At 47.1% G+C, this 27,079-nt stretch overlaps 1 protein-coding gene across 5 annotated transcripts in view; it reads left to right on the plus strand.

The window, feature by feature from the left end:
* Positions 1-11,545: 11,545 nt before the first annotated feature.
* Positions 11,546-27,079, plus strand: part of dnajc13 (DnaJ heat shock protein family (Hsp40) member C13) — a 97,580-nt gene continuing 82,046 nt past the window's right edge. For 4 of the 5 annotated variants that reach the window (XM_083778810.1, XM_083778812.1, XM_083778809.1 and 1 more), the window contains exon 1: positions 11,546-11,620. In XM_083778810.1, coding sequence (XP_083634936.1) covers positions 11,595-11,620 — 26 coding nt within the window. In that variant the 5' untranslated portion in view covers positions 11,546-11,594. Of the gene's footprint in view, positions 11,621-18,585; positions 18,851-27,079 lie in introns of those variants that run through there. The other variant, XM_083778811.1, reaches the window with a different exon arrangement.

Genomic DNA, 27,079 nt, shown 5'->3' on the forward strand with positions numbered 1-27,079 from the left:
ATTTTTAGTTGGCTAAGACTAGATAGTTTAAGTAGCCTAGGAAGGCCTAAAGTTCAATGGATTGTTCAAAGACTGAGCTTAAATCAGAATTAATATTAATATTATATAAATTATACTCTAACAATAATTATATTACTCAGTAATATTATATAAATTATACTCTAACAATAATTCTATTACTCTGTACTATTATATAAATTATACTCTAACAATAATTATATTACTCTGTACTATTATATAAATGATACTCTAACAATAATTATATTACTCTGTAATATTTGCTACAGAATGTCTCTCAGACTGTGAAATATTTACATTAAATGATGTAACTAAACTGCAGCTTTTTTCTTTACATACTTGGTAAAGTGCAAACAAATGTTTAAAACCCTTTAAAAAAGAAAGTTAATTTATTTGCAGCCAGGGTACAACACATTATACAAGTATAGAGCACCGAAGTCCTGACGTCACTGTCAGTAGAGGGCGTCAGTCCCCAGGTTCATGTACTTACATGTTGCATTGTAATCCCCATAGGGGGATTTTAGATCTCTTCATATAAGAACTGTGTTTGAAAAATAAACCGATCACCCCGGCCTTTTCACTCATATGGATATGAAGCATTGACTGAAGGTGGAAATGTACAAATATACCCAAAGAGTAACAAAATAATTAAATCCATTTTCTCCAGAAACTGGCTGTATCAAATATGAATGGACATCATTAACGACGCACAGCCACCCTCCTGACAGAAAGGCCGGGGTGGTTTATTTTTCAAACACAGTTCTTATATGAAGTGACCTAAAATCGCCCTATGGGGATTACAATGCGAATAAAAAAATACATGAACCTGTGTATTGGCGCCCTCTACTGAAAGTGACGTCAGACTTCGGTGCTCTATAATGCATCCATATAAATGTTATATAGAGCGTCGCAGCCCCGCCCCCTCGAGAGACCCGAAAAATAATTCCCTGTTCATTTTCCTCATAGACTTTTGAGAAAATATTTATTTAAAGACGTTTACGCCGCAGACAAAGACAACTCTTGTCGTGACATAATTAATACATTGTATGAATGGTCTTACATAATTATTAATTAATACATTGCATGGTCATGGACCCGGGAGCAGTATGGGTTGGCGCCCCAGCCTGTATCTTCCGTCAGGAAGAAGCCCAACAAACCCACAGTGAGGCCTTTAGGAGGGCCATTCAAGCCTCAAGCGGAGCCTGCGGCACCACCAAGGGCAAGGTGGAGCCTGCGGAACCGTTGCGGCTTGAGAACCTGAATAAAGTGCTGGGAGTCTGGTGCAACACACAGAGCCTGACCTGGTGAGAGCAGGAGTGGACCTGGTGAGACGTAGGAGGGGCCCGGACAGGAGTCAACCCACAGAGTCCTTCCACGCGCCAGAATGGTACCTCCCAGTCCCGGCAGAGTAGTTCAGGAGGAACGGATTGTGTGGCCCTGGTTTTTCCCTAATGGGACTGATCGAGGGTAGCTACTGGGACGTAAGTCGGGACTTGATCACTCCCGGCTGGGTCACCTGAGTGAGGAGTGTGATGTTGGGAGACCCGAAACCCCGATGACCTTGGGATACATCACTGAGGATAAGTCCCAGGTGCATCCATGTATGTATGTATTTTGTTATAATTTACATAATTAATACATTGTATGAATAGTCTACATAATTAATACATTGTATGAATAGTCTTACATAATTGATACATTGTATGAATGGTCTTACATAATTAATACATTGTATGGTCTACATAATTAATACATTGTATGATGTATCAGCCAACTGTAGCCTACCTATAAATGAAATGTCGTTGTATTATCAGTCAACTGTAGCCTACCGTTATGAATGAAATGTCGTTGTATTATCAGTCAACTGTAGCCTACTGTTATGAATGAAATGTAGTTGTCTTTCATTAGCCTACCTATAAATGAAATGTCGTTGCCTTTAATTCGTGCGGAGAAAAAACTTAATGGAGACACAAATAAAAACAGCAAGTCGTGCGCTGTCAATCTCAGAGCCCTGAGCGCGGACACTATGTGCACTCTGTCGAGCTGCCAACTTGCGCTTTGCCCACAAGTAGGCCATGAATGGCCGGCTTGTGTGAAAGCAGAGCGTGCAACTTACCTCTGACTCTTGTCAACTTACTGCCCCTCCCTCTATAAAATATAACAAATAAAGATGAAACGCATAAACAAACATTTCTCTGTAATCACTCTGTGGGCTGAATGTGGCCCGTTCTGCCACCAGTGTGAGGATGTCTTGTCTGTATGTTCTCTTTCCCGTTGTAAATAGAAGCTTCTTTGGCAAATGGCCAAATAGGAACAGACAGTATCATCACCCATGGACCTTTTACGTTTTGTCAAATCAATTTAATTATTATTTTACGTTCCCTGACGACACCAATATACGGAGCCAATCCAATCGGTCGAGTGGGCCACCGACATACGCAGCAAGCTGTCAACTTGCGCTCCGATTGGCCAAGCGACCAGTAAAAATCCACAATGCCTGATTGGATTGGCCGATCAGCGACGCCACCAAAAAAAGCACAATCCCTGATTGGCCGAGGGTGTCAACCAGCAGGTTGTTCTGTGAGAGATGGAGAGAGAGCTGGTTAGAGACAACACGTTCAATGGTTTTATAAATAAATGAAAGGAGTGATACCGGTCTGTAGTTCTTGACATCTGAGGGGTCAAGGGTTGGTTTCTTGAGGAGTGGTGTTACTCTGGCTGACTTGAGGGCAGATGGAACGCAGCCTGAGGTTACTGAGGTGTTGATGATGGAGGTGATGAAGGGGATCAGATCAGGTGCGATGGTCTGGAAGATTGGAGACGGGGTTGTAACTGTCCCAGAACGAGAGACAGTGGTTTCAGGTATAGACTTAAATTATATAAAATATGGTTTTGGTTATGATCATACTTGGGTAAAAAGGTTGATTTCTTTATGAATAAATATAATTTAAGTATGGCAATAAATATGTTAAAAAGGTTATTCTCAAGGTAAAAATGCACCCTTTGAAAGGGAGTCACGTGATTAGTGTCACGTCACTCACGTGACGTCACCTGTCAGTAGGGTCAGAGGTTGAACGGACTTCCTGGAGAAAAGTTGTATGTTTTGGGAACGTCTGGAGAGAGAGACGATATTATCATTCTGCACATGGTTCAAAGGCGCACACGGTACATATTATCTGTGATTTTATTGTGATGTGTTGTTGTGGATTGTTTAATGTTGTTTAATGTAGAACTGTGGAATTAGTGTGATCTTTTGAATGTGTGGACTCACTAAATACCTATTTCACAATGAGTATGGACTCCTACAACTCAACAAATGTATGTTTGTTCTTATTCTAGTTTTCACGGTGTCTTGGTGACTGGAGGAGTTGAAAGTCGCATGGAAAATAAAATCAATATCAGACATCTGTATGATGCGTGGACATACTTGAACCTGTACAGCTACAGGGGTCAAGAGGACAGGTGGTAGGTCTAGAGGATGTCACTAGTTGTAGAACCTCGTCTGGGGAAAGAGGACAGAAGGAGGACATGCATGGTATGTTGGGGTTAGTGTTGGTTGAGTCAGATGCCACTTTATGTGGGAGGGGAGGAAAGGAGCTGCTGATATCATCAACCTTCTTCTCGAAATGGGTGACAAAAACATCAGCAGTGAGGGATGAAGGTTGAGTGGGGGGAGGGGGCTTAAGGAGGGAGGAGAAAGTGGAGAAGAGCTTCCTTGGGTTAGAATTACAGGATTGGATTTTGGTGTGGTAGAAAGAGGTTTTAGCAGTGGTTAGTGAGTGGGCGAAGGCAGAGAGGAGTGAGTGAAAGTGGGAAAGGTCATCTGGTAGCTTTGTCTTGTGCCACTTTCTTTCGGCTGCCCTTAGAGGTGTTCGTTCAGATCTGAGAGTTTCAGATAGCCAGGGAGCCGGTGGACATGAGCGAGCTGGCCTGGATGAGAACGGGCAGTGTTGGTCGAATGCAGATGAGATAGAGGAGAGGAAGGATGAGGTTGCAGTGTCAGGTGAGAGGCAGAGGAACGACTCCAGGGAGGGTAGAGAGGAGAGAATAGAGGATGAGAGGGAGGAGGGGATTAGGGACTTGAGATTGCGTCGGGAGGTGACGTTCGGAGGGTTAATAGGTTTAGGCGGGAGGGTGGAGAGAGAGAGGGAGAAGGTTATGAAGTGGTGGTCAGACCTAATTAAGGGGGTAACAGATAGTGTGGAGGGAGAGCAGGCTCTGGAGAACACAAGGTCCAAAACATTTCCAGCCTTGTGAGTGGGAGGGGAGGGAGATAGGGAGAGGTCAAATGAGGCCAGAAGGGATGTAACGGGAAGATACTTCTCTGCGGTAGGAAGGTTGAAGTCACCCAGTAGAGGGGTGCCATCTTCCGGAAACGAGCTGATCAGAGAGGCTAGTTCTTCCAGGAAGTTCCCGAGAGTTCCTGGAGGGCGATAGAGCACAATGAGGATGAGGGGGACTGGCTGTGATATTGAGATAGCATGACATTCACATGTGGACAGAGAAAGATGAGAGAGATTTAAGACACGGAAATTCCATTTGAGGGATGTTAGTAGCCCTGTACCACCCCCTGTACCTGTTTGGCGAGGGGTGTGGGTGAACTTGTGTGAAACAGAGAGGGCGGCGGGAGTTGCAGTGTTATCTGGGGTGATCCAGGTTTCAGTCAGAGCAAGGAAATGCAGAGACTTGAGGGAGGCGTGGCCTGAGATGAATTCAGGCATATTCTTTTTGGTAGCTGCGTGGCAGTTCCATAGGCCTCCCTCCACCACAATGTGGTGACTGGGTGAACGCACTGGATAGATGAGATTTGAGGGATCTCTGTGACTGGAGAGGTAGTGTCTAGGGCGACATGAGGAGGACAGTATAGGGACGGTGGGAAAGCACATTCTAAACAGGTATAAGAGATAATAATAATAAAGTAATAATAATAATAAACGAATAATTATAACATAATAATAGTAATAATAGGAAGTAGGAAGTGTTATGATTCAATACTAAGTACATCGGACCCTCGTCTGGTTCTGGTGTGAGACGACCCGGTTGACATTTCCATGGTTCGGACAGACGGACATTTACGGGCAGGCCTGCTCCGGGAGACGAGATTAACATGACACGGAGACTTGGTCACATTAATTCAATCACACTGTTTATTACACTTACAGGATCATATATAGTAATCACTTCATGTCCTACTGACGTCACTGACTAGACATCACAATCACTGCCTGCAGCACGCGGCCTTCATCGTGCCCCTAACAGACCTAGAGTATGTTACAGTTCAGACAGTGCACTATACACATATATCCATACCCATGTATAAGTACATTGCATATTCACGTACAAGTACCTGTTATCAGTACATCAGTACACAGCCTGTTGGATATGTTATTACAACAGGAAGTAAGTTGATACAGAACCCCTAGGACGGCCTCCTTCGATGTGTCTGGATGTGTCTGGGTGTCCGGGTCTTTGGATTGGACACTAGGCTATATTAGTCAGCCTATGTGATTTTTGGATAAAAAATTGGAACGATACAGAGAAGAAATTGAACGATACAAATTGGAACGATACAGAGAAGTCAGACAGAAGACAAACAGATAGTACAAAAATAAAGAAAGGAAATGTATAGAAAAGTTCAGAGTATGTGTTCACTTACTGTGTACCAAGGTGCACGTTAACAAGCAAATTCAGAGTCAGACGGTCGGTAGTCGGGGCCTCGGACAGAGAATCAGTTGGGGCCTCGGACAGAGAATCGTCTATTGGCCTATGAGACACCTCCATTCTCCTGTAGTACTTGGCCAACCTGATAGAGAAGATGGCGCTGGGGATAAAGAAGATCAGACACAAGGCCAGACTGAACCAGAACACGTTCAGAGACTGCACCATGTTCCTGCAGATGATCTCCTCCGCTGAGTCCACAGCTGTGGCCACCGGCCCACAGCGAGCCACCTTCTGGGTTAGGTTGGTCCACTCTGCGTATTTGACGGCGACGTGGCCCAACTGACGATCAACGGACGCTCTGTGTTTAGCCAGAATGATCTGCATGGTGGTTTTGTTGTCAAGGAAGGCTTGTGCTGCTCCCACATGTCCTAACACTTTGGTTACGGTCACATTGATTTCATTCACGTTGGATCGTAGTTTCTCTGCGGTTGAATTGAGATCCCTAACAAATCCTAACAAATCCTTGTCAGGTTCTAAAAGGCCCATGAGTTTGTCCAGATCTTCAACTGCACGAGTGAGCTCTAAATCTATGAGTGTATTATTTAACTGTTCAATACCTTCTTTAATGTCCTTAAGTTTGCTGCTGAGATCACCGCTGAGTATCGTGCTGACCTGCTGCGTGAATGCAGTGAAGTTGATATAATTGGCCCTTATATAGAGGGTGCTGATCTGGCTCTCAACATCTGGGCTCAGCAAATCAATGGAAGTGATGTTAACATCACGGAGGATCACATCTGTGTATTGGGACACGTTGAGCGGCTCCTCCAGGTTGATACGATCATGAATGTATAGTGTGGACCACAGACTCATGTTCTTCTGGCAGTCAGTGTAAACCTCAGTGAGTGTGAGGTTTCTGTCCAGTCCCAGCATCGAGCCTAATTCAAATCCAATGAGACGTGGAGTGTCAATTATCTTTAACAGCTCTCCGTCCTGCCAGGGTTTACACACCAGAGCGTACATGCTCCATCCTGGAACAAACAGCAGTAGCACCGCCCCCATGAGTAGCCAGGAGAAAAGGAAGATGACACCTGCACTGATCAACAGAAAGTTACCTCCATAGTGTGCAGTGGGAGACCGAACTATGACCACTGCTTTAGGGTCCGGTACCAGAGGACTCAGAACCAGACCCAGGACATTACACCCAACTACCAGAAGAACCAAACAGCACAGGACCACACCTACTGGCCTCCAGATACGTTCTGCTCTCTCAACCACTGGAGTGATCATCGTGATGTTTCTCTGAAGCTGTCGAAAAGGTTCGGTCACGTTGGTTGAGACGGAAGCCAGGATGTCACTGGTTGCCTCGGAAATGTTATTTTTTGTGTCCTCCACTTTCTCCCTCATATCCTTAACCACATTATTGATGTCATTGGTGACATTCAGTGGAATGTTCTCCAAATAGTAATTTGTCTTGTTTAGCAGAGACCCCCACTTCACATCATCCACTGCAGACTGGAAGTTACTAAGATTCTGGTTAAACCACCAAAACCCAAATATATATCTATATATCTCTAGTTTGTTTCTATATTCTTCCATGGTCGTAATAAGATTCACAAGTTCATCGATTCCATCTATTGTAGTGATGGCATTTTTAAGGTGACCTTTAACATACTCTACCTTGTCATCGAATCCTTTTCTTTTTAGTTGAGCAATAATTTGCTGAATGGCCCCCAGGTCCTCTTTGGCGTTGACATGACTTAAATTGTTCATACATCCAACAGATTCCAGGGCTGAGGACACATTGCTGAGGAGGCTGTTCCTGATCTGCACACCCAGCTTGGGTCCAATACGGTTAATCTCATCCACAATCTTGTACCTCTCGTCCATCATGTGGTTAAACTGCTCGGGTACAGCAGCGAAGTAGCTCTCGAGGCTGTTTAAAGTTCCATTGATTTGGTCCACACCCCAGGCTGCGTTGCTCATGAACATGTAGGTGTTTCCCAGCAGTACCATGCCTGTGGAGATGACAACGCTCCAGTAGAGAGCTCTCCTGTAAGTGTCGGTTCTGGAGGTCTGCCTCTGAAACGTTCCTCTTCCACATTTTCCACAGGAGCGACAGCATGCCAGGATGCCACCGATCACTGGCATCGACACCATGTACAGCATCGCTACGACGGCGCACACCAAGAACCCGACCTCGCGACGCAGCAATGCCCTGACGGTGTCTCCGTCCGACAGAGCGTCCAAAAACTCTTCGGTCTGATTAAATGAGAAATCGTTTGATTGGATCGCGTCGAGGAAGTGCTCCATCAGCACCGCCGTGAAGTTCATACCGGGAGACATCTCTGTGTGGACCGGATAATGGAGGGGAATTCAGGTCATTCAGGCTTGGCCCGTGTTGCTGAATACATTTCATCGTAAGCTCATCACGGCAAGTAGATTCTTCGCTGAATTATGTTTCCTTTAGTTCATAGTTTACTATAAAGGAAATGACATAGATTGCAATGATGTCATTGATGATGTCATTATATAGACTAGAACAAGGGAATCCTGATATTCTAACCGGGAAAATCTACACTAATAGCTGAATATACTGTAAGATATTATAAAGAATAAGGGGGGTGCGCGTGGACCCCTCCTGGGAGTTCTACTACTGTATAGAGTGCTATGTCTACATAAAGTGCTATTTAAGTTACATAAGTTGAGTCTCTGCATACGCCTGTAAGGTCGTCGAGGCTAGGGCAAGTGCTAAGGGCTATGATGGAGTCTGAAAAGGTGGGTTTTCAGACTACGGAGGAAGATTGGGAGTGAGTCTGTAGTTCTGACTGCAATGGGAAGTTCAGTCCATAGTTTAGATTGGGAGTGAGTCTGTAGTTCTGACTGCAATGGGAAGTTCATTCCATAGTTTGGATTGGGAGTGAGTCTGTAGTTATCTGACTGCAATGGGAAGTTCATTCCATAGTTTAGATTGGGAGTGAGTCTGTAGTTCTGACTGCAATGGGAAGTTCATTCCATAGTTTAGATTGGGAGTGAGTCTGTAGTTCTGACTGCAATGGGAAGTTCATTCCATAGTTTAGATTGGGAGTGAGTCTGTAGTTCTGACTGCAATGGGAAGTTTATTCCATAGTTTAGATTGGGAGTGAGTCTGTAGTTCTGACTGCAATGGGAAGTGCATTCCATAGTTTAGATTGGGAGTGAGTCTGTAGTTCTGACTGCAATGGGAAGTTCAGTCCATAGTTTAGATTGGGAGTGAGTCTGTAGTTCTGACTGCAATGGGAAGTTCATTCCATAGTTTAGATTGGGAGTGAGTCTGTAGTTCTGACTGCAATGGGAAGTTCATTCCATAGTTTAGATTGGGAGTGAGTCTGTAGTTCTGACTGAAATGGGAAGTTCATTCCATAGTTTAGATTGGGAGTGAGTCTGTAGTTCTGACTGCAATGGGAAGTTCATTCCATAGTTTAGATTGGGAGTGAGTCTGTAGTTCTGACTGCAATGGGAAGTTCATTCCATAGTTTAGGAGCAAGGAGGGAGAAGACGTTTGGGACGTGTGGAGCGTTGTCCCAGTGTTATCCCGACTGACTATATTTTTGAGGGCCGCTAGCCCCTCTTATATACAGGTTTAATGTTTGTTTTTAGTTCAATGTTTGTTTTAGAAACGCCATTGACAATGAACAGAAATGTGTTTGTTTTGTCCCTAAGACAAACATTAAAGGACATGTCTCCACCATGTCCTCTCACTGGTCTAGAGGACATGTCTCCACCATGTCCTCTCACTGGTCTAGAGGTCCTCTCACTGGTCTAGAGGACATTTCCCCACCATGTCCTTTCACTGGTCTAGAGGACATGTCCCCGCCATGTCCTCTCACTGGTCTAGAGGACATGTCCCCACCATGTCTTCTCACTGGTCTAGAGGACATGTCCTCTCACTGGTCTAGAGGACATGTCTCCACCATGTCCTCTCACTGGTCATGTTTCCACCATGTCCTCTCACTGGTCCAGAGGACATGTCTCCACCATGTCCTCTCACTGGTCTAGAGGACATGTCCCCACCATGTCCTCTCACTGGTCTAGAGGACATGTCTCCACCATGTCCTCAACTGGTCTAGAGGACATGTCCTCTCACTGGTCTAGAGGACATGTCTCCACCATGTCCTCTTACTGGTCTAGAGGGCATGTCTCTACCATGTCATCTCACTGGTCTAGAGGACATGTCTCCACCATGTCCTCTCACTGGTCTAGAGGACATGTCCCCACCATGTCCTCTCACTGGTCTAGAGGACATGTCCCCACCATGTCCTCTCACTGGTCTAGAGGACATGTCCCCACCATGTCCTCTCACTGGTCTAGAGGACATGTCCCCACCATGTCCTCTCACTGGTCTAGAGGACATGTCTCCACCATGTCCTCTCACTGGTCTAGAGGACATGTCTCCACCATGTCCTCTCACTGGTCTAGAGGACATGTCTCCACCATGTCCTCTCACTGGTCTAGGGGACATGTCTCCACCATGTCCTCTCACTGGTCTAGAGGGGACATGTCTCCACCATGTCCTCTCACTGGTCTAGAGGACATGTCCCCACCATGTCCTCTCACTGGTCTAGAGGACATGTCCTCTCACTGGTCTAGAGGACATGTCCCCACCATGTCCTCTCACTGGTCTAGAGGACATGTCTCCACCATGTCCTCTCACTGGTCTAGAGGACATGTCTCCACCATGTCCTCTCACTGGTCTAGAGGACATGTCTCCACCATGTCCTCTCACTGGTCTAGAGGACATGTCTCCACCATGTCCTCTCACTGGTCTAGAGGGGACATGTCTCCACCATGTCCTCTCACTGGTCTAGAGGACATGTCCCCACCATGTCCTCTCACTGGTCTAGAGTACATGTCCTCTCACTGGTCTAGAGGACATGAAGGTGTGTCCTCTCACTGATACATAGTATCTTAATGATTACGTAATAAACATGTGGATTAACTAGAAGGTCTGATGTCAAATCAGCTAAATTTGCATGTGCTTAAATTCACATTTAGATTTTTTTTTTTCAGATGTCAAGACTTTCTGAGATGATAGAATGGTGATGGATGATGATGCTCATGGAAGGGGAACCTTCTGAAAGCTTCATGGGCAAAGATAATCAACTTCAAAATAATAAGACCTTCTAGTAGGACCCAATGCCAGAGTGTAATTGGTTTTCGATGGTGACGTAATGACGATATGTTTTAGTGTTGGGAGGATTAAAGGTAATGCTCCTGTGTATACATGTATGTAATCTGGCAACACTGCCGTATCAGGCACAGTTTGCTGGGACGGTGCATACGCATCAAAAGTGGCGGGTTGGCTGGGACTGCGTACGGCGCAAAGTAACCACAGTATACCGCTAATCAACTTACAAATTACATATATACATATTGTATGTATAGCTCTCAATGATGACGTAAGAAGTATGTGGATTAAAGCCAAGGACCCAATGCCAGAGTGTAATTGGTTTCCGATGGTGACGTAATGACGACATGTTTTAGTGTTGGGAGGATTAAAGGTAATGCTCCTGTGTATACATGTATGTAATCTGGCACCAAATGGAACCAAATCAAAGTTCACAGCAGATTGTCTGTAGAGCCTCCTTCCTCCTCGGCCTTCACCCTGCTTCTCTCTGAAGACACTGTCTGTCCAGTCTGTTCCTCAAAAACTAGTCTAGTCCATGTGTGTGTGTGTGTGTGACTGTGTGTGTGTGAGTGTGTGTATAATTGAGTTACACTAAATGGCAGCACATGGTTGCTCAGTGAATCAGATGCTTTGGTGCGTGACCACACTATACGCGGGCGGCCCGCAGACTAATATGCTGGGCATCTTTCTTCTTCCGCGTCCGTCCGTCCGTCCGTGAGTTATTCAGTTAGTCACAGAGCCACGGGCCAGGATGTTCCCTCTCTACCTTCACTCGCGGTGAGTAACCCTCACGCTTCGGGAGACGTGCCAGGTGTCTTTGTTATAACCACGGGCCGGAGTAGACATAATTAGTAAATCCTGTAACGGGGTGGGGTGATGGCGGTTGGACGTGTACAGTGCTGCACCCGTTCCTGTGGAGAATAACTAGATTTGGGGGGGGGGGGGGGGGGGGGGGGGAGTGTTATTGACTCTCTTTGTTGGGTATTTCTGTGTTTATATTGGTCCTAATAGGCGTTTGATGTGGGAGAGAGATAACGTGAAATATCCGTAAAATCTTCACTTATGACGACTTACAGAATTGAATCGAGTCTAACTTTGAGGTCTTGCTTTGTAAGTCTTTCCTGCAACGGTCATTTGATGAACAACATAGTGGTCTGGCTTGTTCCTCCCGCTCGGACTCACCATTGAGCTTTGAATCGTACAGCATGCCTTTATGTAAAACATGCACAACTTGTTTAGTCAATTATGAAATCATTTTAATGCAATTATTATTATTCTGGGAATCTGTACGTACAAGTATACGTACATTTTTCAACATTTTTCTTCTCAAAGAATGGTCATAAATCACCAGAAGGTGGTATACAGACTTCATTCTTTTTACAACACATCATTCAATATGAGAAGAAACTCCTTTTGAGGCGTTAGTGGGTAGAGAGAGGCACTGGTTCAACTCCCAGCCCCGGTCTATGTGTTGTTGAAGTGTCTCTGAGCAAGGCACTTATCCCTCAACCAGCCATCAGCCATCCTGCTGACCTTTCTCACAATAGGGGTGGCATTGGCTCAGGGGTAGAGTGGCCGGATGGGAACCGCAAGGTTGCCAGTTCGATCCCTGGGGGCTCCCCCAGAGTTATAGTGTCGAAGTGTCCTTGAGCAAGACACTGAACCCCTGATTGCTCCTGATTCTGCCTTGCATGGTGTCCGCCGCCATCAGTGTGTGCTACATTTGTCTGTGTGAATGGATGAATGCACATCTATGTAAAGGTGTGTGAATGTGTGTGTGAATGGATGAATGCACATCTATGTAAAGTGCCTTGGATAAAGGCGCTATATAAATGCAACATTTACCACTTAGTCCCAGTATCTGTGTAATGCCCGGGATTCGAACCGCGGCCTCACATGTGCAAAGACAACAATCTTAATCACTGATCCAAAGGGATATCCCTGTGACTCAGGGGAGATATTAGACTAACTATCTCTGCTACACTATAGCGCCACCATCAGGCAGAGGCTCTGAGCCACTCTGCTACACTATAGCGCCACCATCAGGCTGTGAGCCACTCTGCTACACTATAGCGCCACCATCAGGCCCTGAGCCACTCTGCTACACTATAGCGCCACCATCAGGCTGTGAGCCACTCTGCTACACTATAGCGCCACCATCAGGCCCTGAGCCACTCTGCTACACTATAGCGCCACCATCAGGCTGTGAGCCACTCTGCTACACTATAGCGCCACCATCAGGCTGTGAGCCACTCTGCTACACTATAGCGCCACCATCAGGCCCTGAGCCACTCTGCTACACTATAGCGCCACCATCAGGCTGTGAGCCACTCTGCTACACTATAGCGCCACCATCAGGCTGTGAGCCACTCTGCTACACTATAGCGCCACCATCAGGCTGTTAGCCACTATACACTATAGCGCCACCATCAGGCTGTGAGCCACTCTGCTACACTATAGCGCCACCATCAGCCTGTGAGCCACTCTGCTACACTATAGCGCCACCATCAGGCTGTGAGCCACTCTGCTACACTATAGCGCCACCATCAGCCTGTGAGCCACTCTGCTACACTATAGCGCCACCATCAGGCTGAGCCACTCTGCTACACTATAGCGCCACCATCAGGCTGAGCCACTCTGCTACACTATAGCGCCACCATCAGGCTGTGAGCCACTCTGCTACACTATAGCGCCACCATCAGGCTGAGCCACTCTGCTACACTATAGCGCCACCATCAGGCTGAGCCACTCTGCTACACTATAGCGCCACCATCAGCCTGTGAGCCACTCTGCTACACTATAGCGCCACCATCAGGCTGAGCCACTCTGCTACACTATAGCGCCACCATCAGGCTGTGAGCCACTCTGCTACACTATAGCGCCACCATCAGGCTGTGAGCCACTCTGCTACACTATAGCGCCACCATCAGGCTGAGATCCACTCTGCTACACTATAGCGCCACCATCAGGCTGTGAGCCACTCTGCTACACTATAGCGCCACCATCAGGCTGTTAGCCACTCTGCTACACTATAGCGCCACCATCAGGCTGTGAGCCACTCTGATACACTATAGCGCCACCATCAGGCAGGCAGTTGTTTTACAGACGGGTCTGAAGCCCCCTTTGATGTCTATGTGTGCACGTCCCTGGATTGGATGCACACTGCTGTGTTTCTCATGGAGGTTCCTCTCCTTTCCTCCTCTCTTCCTGTGATTGGATGCTTTCCTCCTCTCTTCCTGTGATTGGATGCTTTCCTCCTCTCTTCCTGTGATTGGATGCTTTCCTCCTCTCTTCCTGTGATTGGATGCTTTCCCCCTCTCTTCCTGTGATTGGATGCACACTGCTGGTTCTCATGAGCCAAATTCCAACACCCCAAAAATCTCGACCACTCAAACTCACTCACACTCGATCACTTACGGTGAAAGTGGTGATCTTGTTGAAATGTGTGACCATCTTGTGGGCTTCATGGAGGCCTTTTAATATGTGGCCTGGATAGAATACCGCTTTTGAACTCTGCAAATATACAAAGTGCATTGATTTACATTCGGAAACTGACATTAAACTGACATTAGGTGACTGTATAACACCAGTAAACAGACATTAAACAAAAAATTAGGTGACTCAAGGTCAAGGTCAAGGTAAACTTTATTGTCCACAAGGGAAATAGGCTTTCACCCCAGCTACAGCCACACATAAAACATCAATGACAACAAAAATACATTACAGAGGGAGACACAACATTACACAATTGCACACATGATGTGGATAATCTAGCCTCACACAGTTACTGCTGTTTCAGAGCCTCGTTCAGCATCCTAGTTGATGCTGGTACAAACGATTTTTTAAATCTGACGTACTTCCACTTTGGTTCTTTGTATCTTCTCCCAGAGGGCAGAAGTACAAACTCGCCATTTAAAACATGGGTAACATCACTGACGATTCTTTGAGCCTGTTTCAATGTAGCCTGCTCATGAATGGACTGCAGAGAGGGGAGTTGTCTTACCCATATATGATCTTCCCTGCAGTCTGCACCAATCTGTATAACACCAGTACACCACCATGCTGGTTCCTCTTGTCTCCTTTCATCCTCTCTTCCTGTGTTTGGGCGACGCCCTCCTCTCAGGTGCATTGTGAGTGACAATCACATTTTAACCCTTTGCTCTCTTTTTCCCCAAGTTGACTTCACAGTAACAGTGCTCTCATTATGGCTCAATAGAATAAGATATTGTGTATATTTGACAAAGGAGGAGTCTTTTTTTTTTTTTTAATCTTTGATAAATTGAGTACAAAGGACCCCAATGGAATCAAGCCATTTGATCAATCAATTATATTTTATGTGAAATTGTTTAGTAGATCATCAAATAGATTGTATAAAGTTACAGTGAAGTAAGTAAGTACATGTTATTTATAATCACCTTTCACAGAGAGGACTCACAAAGTGCTTCACATGCAATAAAATACAAGACAAAGAAAACAAAGCAGATACAAATCGCTGTACGATTCAACTCAAACAAAATGATAATAATAATCTTGATGAATCAGTAAAAAAATATAAGATAGGCCTACATCAGCAGATTTAGGTTGAACCATTTCCACATCAAAGAGGAACGTTTTAAGGCTCATGTCTTTAAAGTTGTCCACTGAGGGTGGTCCGGGGACCACAGGGGTCCTTGAGGGGGTTCCAGGTGGTCCGGGGACCACCGGTGGTCCTTGAGGGGGTTCCAGATGGTCCGGGGACCACCGGTTGTCCCTGAGGAGGTTCCAGGTGGTCCGGGGACCACCGGTGGTCCTTGAGGGGGTTCCAGGTGGTCCGGGGACCACCAGGGGTCCTTGAGGGGGTTCCAGGTGGTCCGGGGACCACCGGTGGTCCTTGAGGGGGTTCCAGGTGGTCCGGGGACCACGGGTGGTCCCTGAGGGGGTTCCAGGTGGTCCGGGGACCACCAGGGGTCCTTGAGGGGGTTCCAGGTGGTCCAGGGACCACCAGTGGTCCTTGAGGGGGTTCCAGATGGTCCGGGGGGTCCTTGAGGGGGTTCCAGGTGGTCCAGGGACCACCAGTGGTCCTTGAGGGGGTTCCAGATGGTCCGGGTGGTCCTTGAGGGGGTTCCAGGTGGTCCGGGGACCACGGGTGGTCCTTGAGGGGGTTCCAGGTGGTCCCCAATGCAGCTAAATGATGGAGTTGGTAACCAAATGGACCCTTATATATCTTTAACTCTTGAGAGTGTAAAATGAAACCAAATGGACCCGTACGGGTCCAATTGGTTTCATTTTACACTCTCAAGAGTTACATTATTGTTAAACTTAATTTCTAGTCTATTGTCTATTGTTATTTTGATCAACATGTGACTGTATTGTCTCTCCTAATGGTTCCACATCAATACAGCATATTATGGATTGTGGACAAAATCTTATCCAATAATCCAAAAACAACAAAATATTAATATTTTTGTGTCTGAGAGGCTATAATATCATGGTGGTCCGTATATAATGGGCCTTGATGTGAAAAGAGTTGAAAACTAGTGCTCTAGTTCAGGGTTCTCAACATTTTTGGCAGTGGGGACCCCTCTGGGGACCCCCGGAAATGCTTTGGCCATGTCTCGCGCCCCCCTCCCTATACCCCCAATACAAACTGACTGCAAAAATAACCTTAATAATAGAGAAAATATATCATAAATTAACTGAAACCAGATATAATCACTAAGGAAAGTTTATGCATATAGGCCTAGGCTACTATGTGTAGGCCTACTATGTAAACTCTACATTTTCATTTTCCAGGCATTCAGTTGATTTCTTTGACTGCTCTAGTCAAAGTCTGACCGCTTGTCAGCCTGATACAAGCTGTCAGGCAGCAATGAGGCTGCAGTGTCGGTAAAGTGTCGCTAGATGGCAGACTAGGCACACTAGTATAGTGGTGCATATAACGGTGTCACTGAGGCGATAAATAATAAATAATCCTCTACTTACTACCAGCCAGGAGAAACACAAACCCTGGAGCTGGTCACGTGGACGGGATGGAAGGGAACAACTACAGCCTTTGATTGATTGATTGATTGATTGAACAGTCCATTTTTCCATTAGACATAAATGTAAAAACAGTCATAGTTTACACTCAGTTCAAAAGGAATATAGCACCAAAAACAAGTCCTTGAGGTGTGGTCTTTGTAGTCTGATCAGATTAATGCAATCATGACACAAAGTTTAATTAGTTAGTTATCATTTAATTAATTAAAGGACTACACACTAATAGCTAATTAGGGTATAAATATAATAAATAAATGCACATTATTACTTTGCCCAATGATGGAAACGTTTTTAAAGTGGAATTAACAAGAGACACAATGTACTGTAACTGTATCCATTATTCATGCTTGGTGCATTCAATTGATTTGATGCCACTTAGTTGAAATAGCATGCGCTTGAGAGTGTAAAATGAGACCAAATGGTTATGAATCCTTAACTCTAGAGTCTTGGGAGTGTAAAATAAGACCAAATGGAGCCTAATTATGAATCCTTAACTCTAGAGAGTGTAAAATGAAAACCAAGGGTCCCCCTCCCTCTACGCTGACCCCAGGTCAGCCTAGAGACCCTTCCTGCCGACACACACCACGATAACGGCCGCTCCTGGGTCAGATCTCGCGGTAACTCCGCCGCTCCTGGGTTCAGACTAAGGGTTCAGATCTCGCGGTGACTCCACTTCCTGACAATCCAATCAGCTGACACACTCATGACAGCGGCGAGGGCCCTGCGCATGCGCCGTAGCCCCGCCATGGACAATATGGCAGTGTTGCCATGTCGGATGATTATAAGCGACTTTGAGCTTGTTGTAAATGTTGGTAGTTTGTTGGGCTTGTTTCTACTTATGTTGTTTCTATAACTTGTTTATTTAGGCTTGCTTCCAATTTATTATAATTAATATTTAAAACAGTTGCTTCTCACATATATTCATGAAAATGTTTTGTGCCAGCAGGGATCATTTGTGTTGTTAGCAATGTAGAATGTTTAAAAATAAAAATAAATCCACATCTTATTTCAAGAGTATTTGAGAACGCGTTGTTTGTAGGTTAAATTAAATTTGATTTTACAATATAAATTGGGGGTCTCAGAGACAGAAATGCCATTAAATGGGGGTCTGTAGACTAATGCATGTCAAACTGGGGGTCCTTGAAATTAAACGGGTTGAGAGTCACTGCTAGAGCCGTAGAAACCTTTATGGGGGTCCCTGGCATATCTTTTAAAATGGGGGTCGGTGGGCTAATTAGTGTCGATTTGGGGGTCCTTGACATGAAAATTTTTGGGAACCACTGCCCTAGGGGTCCTTGAGGGAGTTCCATACAGGGGGTCCCTAGCTAAATGAGAATTAGGAACCAAATGGACCCTTATGGGTCTGTAACCCAGAGAGTGTACAACTTTAACTCTCAGAGTTAAACTAACATTGATTTTACAATATAAATTGGGGGTCCCAGAGATATAAATGCCATTAAATGGGGGTCCGTAGACTAATGCATGTCAAACTGATCGGGTCCTTGAAATTGAAGGTTGAGAATCACTGCTAGAGCCGTACAAATCTTCTCTTAATGGGGGTCCCTGGTGTATCTGTTCAAATGGGGGTCCGCGGGGCAATACTTAGTGTCCATTTGGGGGTCCTTGACATAGTTATAGACCTGCAGACACTGCACAGTGCACACAGACACTAGGTCGCTTACTTGTCCCCGCCCAACCTGGCACCCCGTCCCAGTGAGCAGCCCAGCTCAGAGACAGCTCAGCTAGCATCATGATGGCAGCGACCTGCCTTCCCTTCCCCTGGTTCTAGACTCCATGCTCATCTAGAGAGAACACAGCGTTACACCCAGCCACGGTACTGTACACACACACAGCGGCCCAGGCAGCCCAGCCCAGCCCAGCCCAGCCCGGCCCGGCCCGGCGCAGATAGAAGTGCAGTGAGCGGTGCAGTGAGGAGGAGGGGTTGGGGGAGGTGGGGCAGGCAGAGGGACCCCCACAACACCACCACAGGTAATTAAACCCACCATGAGCAACAGCAGGACATCCTAACGTCACTGTGTTTATATCTGTGTGTGTTTGTTTGTTTTCCTGCTGGTTGAATGTAACGGTTTCCTAACGGTCTGACTGTGGCTGCTTCCTGGTATCGATGGCTGCTGTTGTTGCTAGTGGTAGCTGTTAGCATGTGTACTATAACACACACACACACACACACACACACACACACACACACACACACACACACACACACACACACACACACACACACACACACACACACACCAGGCATAATTAATAATGTATGCAATTCATAGCACTCTAGTGAGTACTGTAAACATGAAACCAAGTGGACCAGTTAAAGATCCATACAGTATGTGTGACTGTGGCCTTTTTAGACTCTCAAGACTAGAGTTAAAGATCTAAAATGATAGTAAGGGTTTCATTTGGTTTCATATTACACTGTTAAAAGATGATCTATAATAAGGGACAGGGTCCATTTGGACCCCCTGGCAGTGGCTGGACCCCCTGGCCTCGAGGACCACTGGTTGAGAATGAGAACCACTGCTGTACTGACCACAATTCCCATAATGCTTTGGTGCACTGCTCCTCCTTGTGGATAGGCGGGGGGGGGGGCTGTCTTACTGAGACAACATGTAGTTCAGGAAGTAAGTGAGTCCAGTGTCGATGACAGTGTCGATCAGAGACACTGGACTCACTGCTACAATCTACAATATCTAAAACCACATATTACACACTTAGAGACCCCCAGGAAAGTGTTCTAAATCTTCTAAACATCATTAACATGTATTTCTTTGCAAAAAGCCTGAAGTGTCCAATGAATGAATGAATGAACATCTGGAAACCGACTGGAACCCCTGATGTTCAGGCCAGGGGTTCAGGGTTCGAGGTTCGAGGTTCGAGGAGGGCCTGCGACTCCGTAGGGAAGAGGTTCCCAAACTCTTTCACGTCAAGGACCCCCAAATTGACGCCCATTATCCCCCCACGGACCCCCATTTGAAGAGAGATGCCAGCCAGGGACCCCCATAAGAGAAGATTCTCACGGCTCTAGCAGTGATTCTCAACCCGTTTAATTTCAAGGACCCCCAGTTTGACATGCATTATTCTACGGACCCCCCATTTAATGGCATTTATATTCTTATCTTGTATAAGCAATGTTAATTTAACTCTGAGAGTGACTTACAGACCCATAAGAGTCCATTTGGTTCCCTTTGTACACAGTTACAGACCCATAAGGGTCCATTTGGTTCCATGTGTTACACTCTCAGAGTTACAGACCCATAAGGGTCCATATGGTTCCAAACTATCATTTAGCTGGGGACCCCCTGGAACTCCCTCGAGGACCCATTTGGGAACCACTTAACTGTCAAAGATATATTTATGTATAAAAATACATTATCAAAGTATTGATCCAAGGTCAGCAACACATTGATTGATGGAATTGATTGTGTATACTTTTATCATCAGTTAGCAGGAAAGTACCGTTCAATACCAGGCCTGCTGAAACCCCAAGAAAGCATATTGATCGGCTTGTTTCCACTGTGGTCCTCCATGTTAAATTAATCTGAGACGTCATCAAAGTGTATAAACGACAACGCACGTCAGCGTCTTAACTGTAACGGCAGCGTTTTGATGTCATTGATTGATGGCGTCACGCTGCATTGATCACGCTGGTCCCTCCGACCGTTATCTGAAGAGTCACGTGACCTGAGAGGAATGACAGCCTTCTGCCCTGGCCCGCAGCCCGGGTCACATGACCCACGTCACATGACAACTGCTACAACTGCAGAGTTGAACCTTGCTTTGCTCACATGACCACGACAGGCTACTTACTGTACAGAGATTTACTGTATATGGATATGACAGGCTACTGTACAGATATTTACTGTATATGAATATGACAGGCTACTGTACAGATATTTACTGTATATGGATATGACAGGCTACTCTGCAACTCCTTGGAACCATTATTCCCAACGGCATGTTGCAAGCAGTTGCATTGCTGTTAGGGCTGCACCGAAAGGGAACTTCATGGCCGAAACCGAATATAGGAAACAGTTGGCCCGAAAACCGAATATTGATCGTTATGATTAATATTAGGCATGTAACGATATATCGTATATGGATATTATCTCTGTGTGTATGTGACTGTAGAGGGGAGCTGTGTGTGTCTGTGACTGTAGAGGGGAGCTGTGTGTGTCTGTAGAGGGGAGCTGTGTGTGTCTGTGACTGTAGAGGGGAGCTGTGTGTGTCTGTGACTGTAGAGGGGAGCTGTGTGTGTCTGTAGAGGGGAGCTGTGTGTGTCTGTGACTGTAGAGGGGAGCTGTGTGTGTCTGTAGAGGGGAGCTGTGTGTGTCTGTGACTGTAGAGGGGAGCTGTGTGTCCCCGTAGAGAGGAGCTGTGTGTGTCTGTGACTGTAGAGAGGAGCTGTGTGTGTCTGTGACTGTAGAGGGGAGCTGTGTGTGTGTCTGTGACTGTAGAGGGGAGCTGTGTGTGTCTGTGACTGTAGAGGGGAGCTGTGTGTGTGTCTGTGACTGTAGAGGGGAGCTGTGTGTGTCTGTGACTGTAGAGAGGAGCTGTGTGTGTCTGTGACTGTAGAGGGAACCTGTGTGTGTCTGTGACTGTAGAGGGGAGCTGTGTGTGTGTCTGTGACTGTAGAGGGGAGCTGTGTGTGTCTGTGACTGTAGAGAGGAGCTGTGTGTGTGTGTCTGTGACTGTAGAGGGGAGCTGTGTGTGTCTGTGACTGTAGAGAGGAGCTGTGTGTGTCTGTGACTGTAGAGGGGAGCTGTGTGTGTGTCTGTGACTGTAGAGGGGAGCTGTGTGTGTGTGTCTGTGACTGTAGAGGGGAGCTGTGTGTGTCTGTGACTGTAGAGGGGAGCTGTGTGTGTCTGTGACTGTAGAGGGGAGCTGTGTGTGTCTGTGACTGTAGAGAGGAGCTGTGTGTGTCTGTGACTGTAGAGGGGAGCTGTGTGTGTCTGTGACTGTAGAGGGGAGCTGTGTGTGTGTCTGACTGTAGAGGGGAGCTGTGTGTGTCTGTGACTGTAGAGGGAACCTGTGTGTGTCTGTGACTGTAGAGGGGAGCTGTGTGTGTGTCTGTGACTGTAGAGGGGAGCTGTGTGTGTGTCTGTGACTGTAGAGGGGAGCTGTGTGTGTCTGTGACTGTAGAGAGGAGCTGTGTGTGTCTGTGACTGTAGAGGGGAGCTGTGTGTGTCTGTGACTGTAGAGGGGAGCTGTGTGTGTGTCTGACTGTAGAGGGGAGCTGTGTGTGTCTGTGACTGTAGAGGGAACCTGTGTGTGTCTGTGACTGTAGAGGGGAGCTGTGTGTGTGTCTGTGACTGTAGAGGGGAGCTGTGTGTGTCTGTGACTGTAGAGGGGAGCTGTGTGTGTCTGTGACTGTAGAGGGGAGCTGTGTGTGTCTGTGACTGTAGAGGGGAGCTGTGTGTGTCTGTGACTGTAGAGGGGAGCTGTGTGTGTCTGTGACTGTAGAGGGGAGCTGTGTGTCCCCGTAGAGGGGAGCTGTGTGTGTCTGTGACTGTAGAGGGGAGCTGTGTGTGTCTGTGACTGTAGAGGGGAGCTGTGTGTGTGTCTGTGACTGTAGAGGGGAGCTGTGTGTGTGTGTCTGTGACTGTAGAGGGGAGCTGTGTGTGTCTGTGACTGTAGAGGGAACCTGTGTGTGTCTGTGACTGTAGAGGGGAGCTGTGTGTGTGTCTGTGACTGTAGAGGGGAGCTGTGTGTGTCTGTGACTGTAGAGGGGAGCTGTGTGTGTCTGACTGTAGAAGGGAGCTGTGTGTGTCTGTGACTGTAGAGGGGAGCTGTGTGTCTGACTGTAGAGGGGAGCTGTGTGTGTCTGTGACTGTAGAGAGGAGCTGTGTGTGTGTCTGTGACTGTAGAGGGGAGCTGTGTGTGTCTGTGACTGTAGAGGAGAGCTGTGTGTCTGTGACTGTAGAGGGGAGCTGTGTGTGTGTCTGTGACTGTAGAGGGGAGCTGTGTGTGTGTCTGTGACTGTAGAGGGGAGCTGTGTGTGTCTGTGACTGTAGAGGGGAGCTGTGTGTGTCTGTGACTGTAGAAGGGAGCTGTGTGTGTCTGTAACTGTAGAGGGGAGCTGTGTGTGTCTGTGACTAGAGGGAAGCTGTGTGTGTCTGTGACTGTAGAGGGGAGCTGTGTGTGTCTGTGACTGTAGAGAGGAGCTGTGTGTGTCTGTGACTGTAGAGAGGAGCTGTGTGTCTCTGTGACTGTAGAGGGGAGCTGTGTGTGTCTGACTGCAGAGGGGAACTGTGTGTGTCTGTGACTGTAGAGGGGAGCTGTGTGTGTCTGTGACTGTAGAGGGGAGCTGTGTCTGTCTGTGACTGTAGAGAAAGCTGTGTGTGTCTGTGACTGTAGAGGGGAGCTGTGTGTGTCTGTGACTGTAGAGAGGAGCTGTGTGTGTCTGTGACTGTAGAGAGGAGCTGTGTGTCTCTGTGACTGTAGAGGGGAGCTGTGTGTGTCTGTGACTGTAGAGAGGAGCTGTGTGTGTCTGTGACTGTAGAGAAAGCTGTGTGTGTCTGTGACTGTAGAGGGGAGCTGTGTGTGTCTGACTGCAGAGGGGAACTGTGTGTGTCTGTGACTGTAGAGGGGAGCTGTGTGTGTCTGTGACTGTAGAGGGGAGCTGTGTCTGTCTGTGACTGTAGAGAAAGCTGTGTGTGTCTGTGACTGTAGAGGGGAGCTGTGTGTGTCTGTGACTGTGCCCAGGTGATGATGGTCGTTGATGCTCATCAAGGAAGGCAATTATGTTTCTGCACTGTCAAAAGTAATGCTACTTCTTTTGCAATGTAGTTAAATAAAAAAGGGGGGAAGATAAATTATATAAAATAAAAATGGTTATGGCAAAACTTAACTTAAATAATAATCAATGTGTATTAAACATTTATTCAGCTCTTTTTAATGCATTAATTGCATACACTATTCGGTGATATATTTTCTTTCGGGCCGAAACCGAATAGGCCGAAAATGCAATTTTATTTTTTAGCCATTTTCTGCCGAATATTTTCAGCCGAATATTTGGTGCATCACTAAGTGTGGTTTGTTTTGTTGCACGGCGACCCTCTGGTGTGGTTTAAGGGCTTTAGATTTAGATAGATTCTACTGTACAGAGAATTACTGTATATGACATTGATTGATTGATTGATTGATTGATTTATTAACAGTTTGCAGAATTACAGTACATTTCAAGTACAACTCAATACAAAAACTGTGAGTGGACGACACCATAAAGCATTACACTTGTTCACAATATGGTCCACCATCTTCAATTCATAACATTTAGAGACGTACAGATATTTCACTTCTGTATAGCCAAAAACAGGTAAAAGGGGAAAATAAAATAATTCAGATTTTACGGGGTCCAGTTTGGAATGGCAGCCGTCCGTAGGTGCCCTTTGAGAGCGGTTTTGAAGGAGTCTAGGGATTCACACAGAGAGATTTATATGACAGGCTACTGTACATTATATTTAGGTTTGTATGACATGGTAATGTGTGGAGATAACGACACCAGTACCTTTTTATTTTCGTTGAGCAACCACTTATTTTCTCCAATTTAATTGCATTGTCATACCTACACTTGTCAAGTTGTCATTCATGCTTGTAGATCGGCTGTTTTGGGTGATTTTCTGCAGTGTTGGTCGGGTCAGTTTTAGTCGACTAAAACTAAGACGAAAATTGTTCGTCGACTACCTTTTTCCACTGACGAAAACTAAATGAAAACTAAGCCTTTTTTGTCTGTCTGTCTGTCTGTCTGTCTGCCTGCCTGCCTGCCTGCCTGCCTGTCTGTCTGTCTGTCTGTCTGTCTGTCTGTCTGTCTGCCTGCTTGCCTGCCTGCCTGCCTGCCTGCCTGCCTGTCTGTCTGTCTGTCTGAAGGCCAAGTGGACAGACTTCATGAAAAGTTTGTACGACACTTTGTTTGTCAGCCGGGGTCAAAGGTCAGCTTGATGTCAGCCGGGGACTTATTTGTTTATCTGGCCTTGTTGTTGTGGTCTCTCTCTCTGTCTCTGTCTCTGTCTCTGTCTCTGTCTCTGTCTCTGTCTCTGTCTCTGTCTCTGTCTCTGTCTCTGTCTCTGTCTCTGTCTCTCTGTCTCTCTGTCTCTCTGTCTCTCTGTCTCTCTCTCTCTCTCTCTCTCTCTCTCTCTCTCTCTCTCTCTGTTAAGGGGGGGTGGCTCTATCACTCATGGCTCTCTTGCTATTGGTCGAGGGGCAGGAAGGACAATCATGTGACCACCAGCAGCTCCTGGAACCCAGATCCATCTAATAGAAGAGTTGCGACATTGAGGGGTCAGAAAACTGAGCGCTGTTCAATGTCCATGCAGCCTGGATGGAGAGAGACGAGCTGGAGTTGGAAATACATTGTTTTCAACGAGGGCGGCGCAAATAAGAGCTATTTTAAGCAATGTGTGCAACACGACAACTGTTTTAAAGTATTGTACAGTAACAACTAAAGTCTCTGTAATGTTTATGTTGTATGATTACTACAAAACAATCTAAAATAAAGGGATTTAAGACCATTAAAGCTGTACTGTTGCCCTGAGTCCAGTCCAGTGCATTTCTGCCTATACTTCCGGTCCAGGACTTGTCCCTATTTGTTGTTGTAGAAAAGCCACCATTGGACTGAAGCCCCATGAAGTGAATAACGCAGTTGTGGTAACTCTGTCTTGTACTCTAAGGCTCTGCTGGAATCTCCCTTGGTTGTTTTTATTACCCAGACTGTAGAGCGTAGCACGTGGTACCCGGCTCCATGCCAGCTGCCAACATCTCCTATTGTGCATTCTCCTCCTCCTCCTCCTCCTCCTCCTACCCCACTCACTCCAGCTCTGCAGTGATCCGTCTCTAGTAGTTTTTGGAGTTTCTCGATGCAATAACATCGGATCCACAGAGTAGGGTAGTGTTCGTCTTCCTCTCTCTGGCTTTGTTTGTCCAGCGCGGACGGACGGACGGACGGACGGACAAGCGGACGGGAGGACGGACAAGCGGACGGACGGATGGACGGACGGACGGACGGCTCCCTGCGTAGCATCGGGGGGGATTAATGAGACACCACAGTGTTCTGATTCCCTCCACTTAGTTCCTGGTGGTGTGACAGCCTGCCTCGTCCCGCCCCTCAACGCGCTTGGAATTATCCCTTCGTTTTTGTACCACCCTCTGTGGCCGCCGTGCGCAACACAACACCTTCCCCCCCCTCCACCTTTTGAAGAAGAACGGTTCCTCCTGTGGCTGTGCGCGCCACGCAATACCTCCCCTCCCCTCCACCTTTTGAAGAAGAACGGTTCCTCCTGTGGCCGTGAGCGCCACGCAACACCTTCCCCCCCTCCACCTTTTGAAGAAGAACGGTTCCTCCTGTGGCCGTGCGCGCCACGCAACACCTTCCCCCACCTCCACCTTTTGAAGAAGAACGGTTCCTCCTGTGGCCGTGAGCGCCACGCAACACCTTCCCCCCCTCCACCTTTTGAAGAAGAACGGTTCCTCCTGTGGCTGTGCGCGCCACGCAACACCTTCCCCCCCCTCCACCTTTGGAAGAAGAACAAACAGTTCCTCCGTGGCTGTGCGCGCCACGCCACACCTTCCCCAGCTTGATGAACGGAGGGTTCCACCACCTGGACCTGTTCTGCTGTTCCCTGTACCCCCTGCATCGAGGCCAGATGGAGACGAAGAGGGACCCCCTGATGGGGACCAGGACGGACCCCCTGATGGGGACCAGGACGGACCCCCTGATGGGGACCAGGACGGACCCCCTGATGGAGACGAGGACGGACCCCCTGCATCGAGGCCAGATGGAGACTAGGACGGACCCCCTGATGGAGACGAGGAGGGACCCCCTGATGGGGACGAGGAGGGACCCCCTGCATCGAGGCCAGGTGGAGACCAGGAGGGACCCCCAGATGGAGACGAAGAGGGACCCCCTGCATCGAGGCCAGGTGGAGACCAGGAGGGACCCCCTGCATCGAGGCCAGGTGGAGACCAGGAGGGACCCCCTGCATCGAGGCCAGGTGGAGACCAGGAGGGACCCCCAGATGGAGACGAAGAGGGACCCCCTGCATCGAGGCCAGGTGGAGACCAGGAGGGACCCCCTGCATCGAGGCCAGGTGGAGACCAGGAGGGACCCCCTGCATCGAGGCCAGGTGGAGACCAGGACGGACCCCCTGCATCGAGGCCAGATGGAGACGAAGAGGGACCCCCTGCATCGAGGCCAGGTGGAGA

This window comes from Protomyctophum parallelum, assembly GCF_964188405.1.
Source record: "Protomyctophum parallelum genome assembly, chromosome: 12".
Classification (NCBI taxonomy): domain Eukaryota; kingdom Metazoa; phylum Chordata; class Actinopteri; order Myctophiformes; family Myctophidae; genus Protomyctophum; species Protomyctophum parallelum.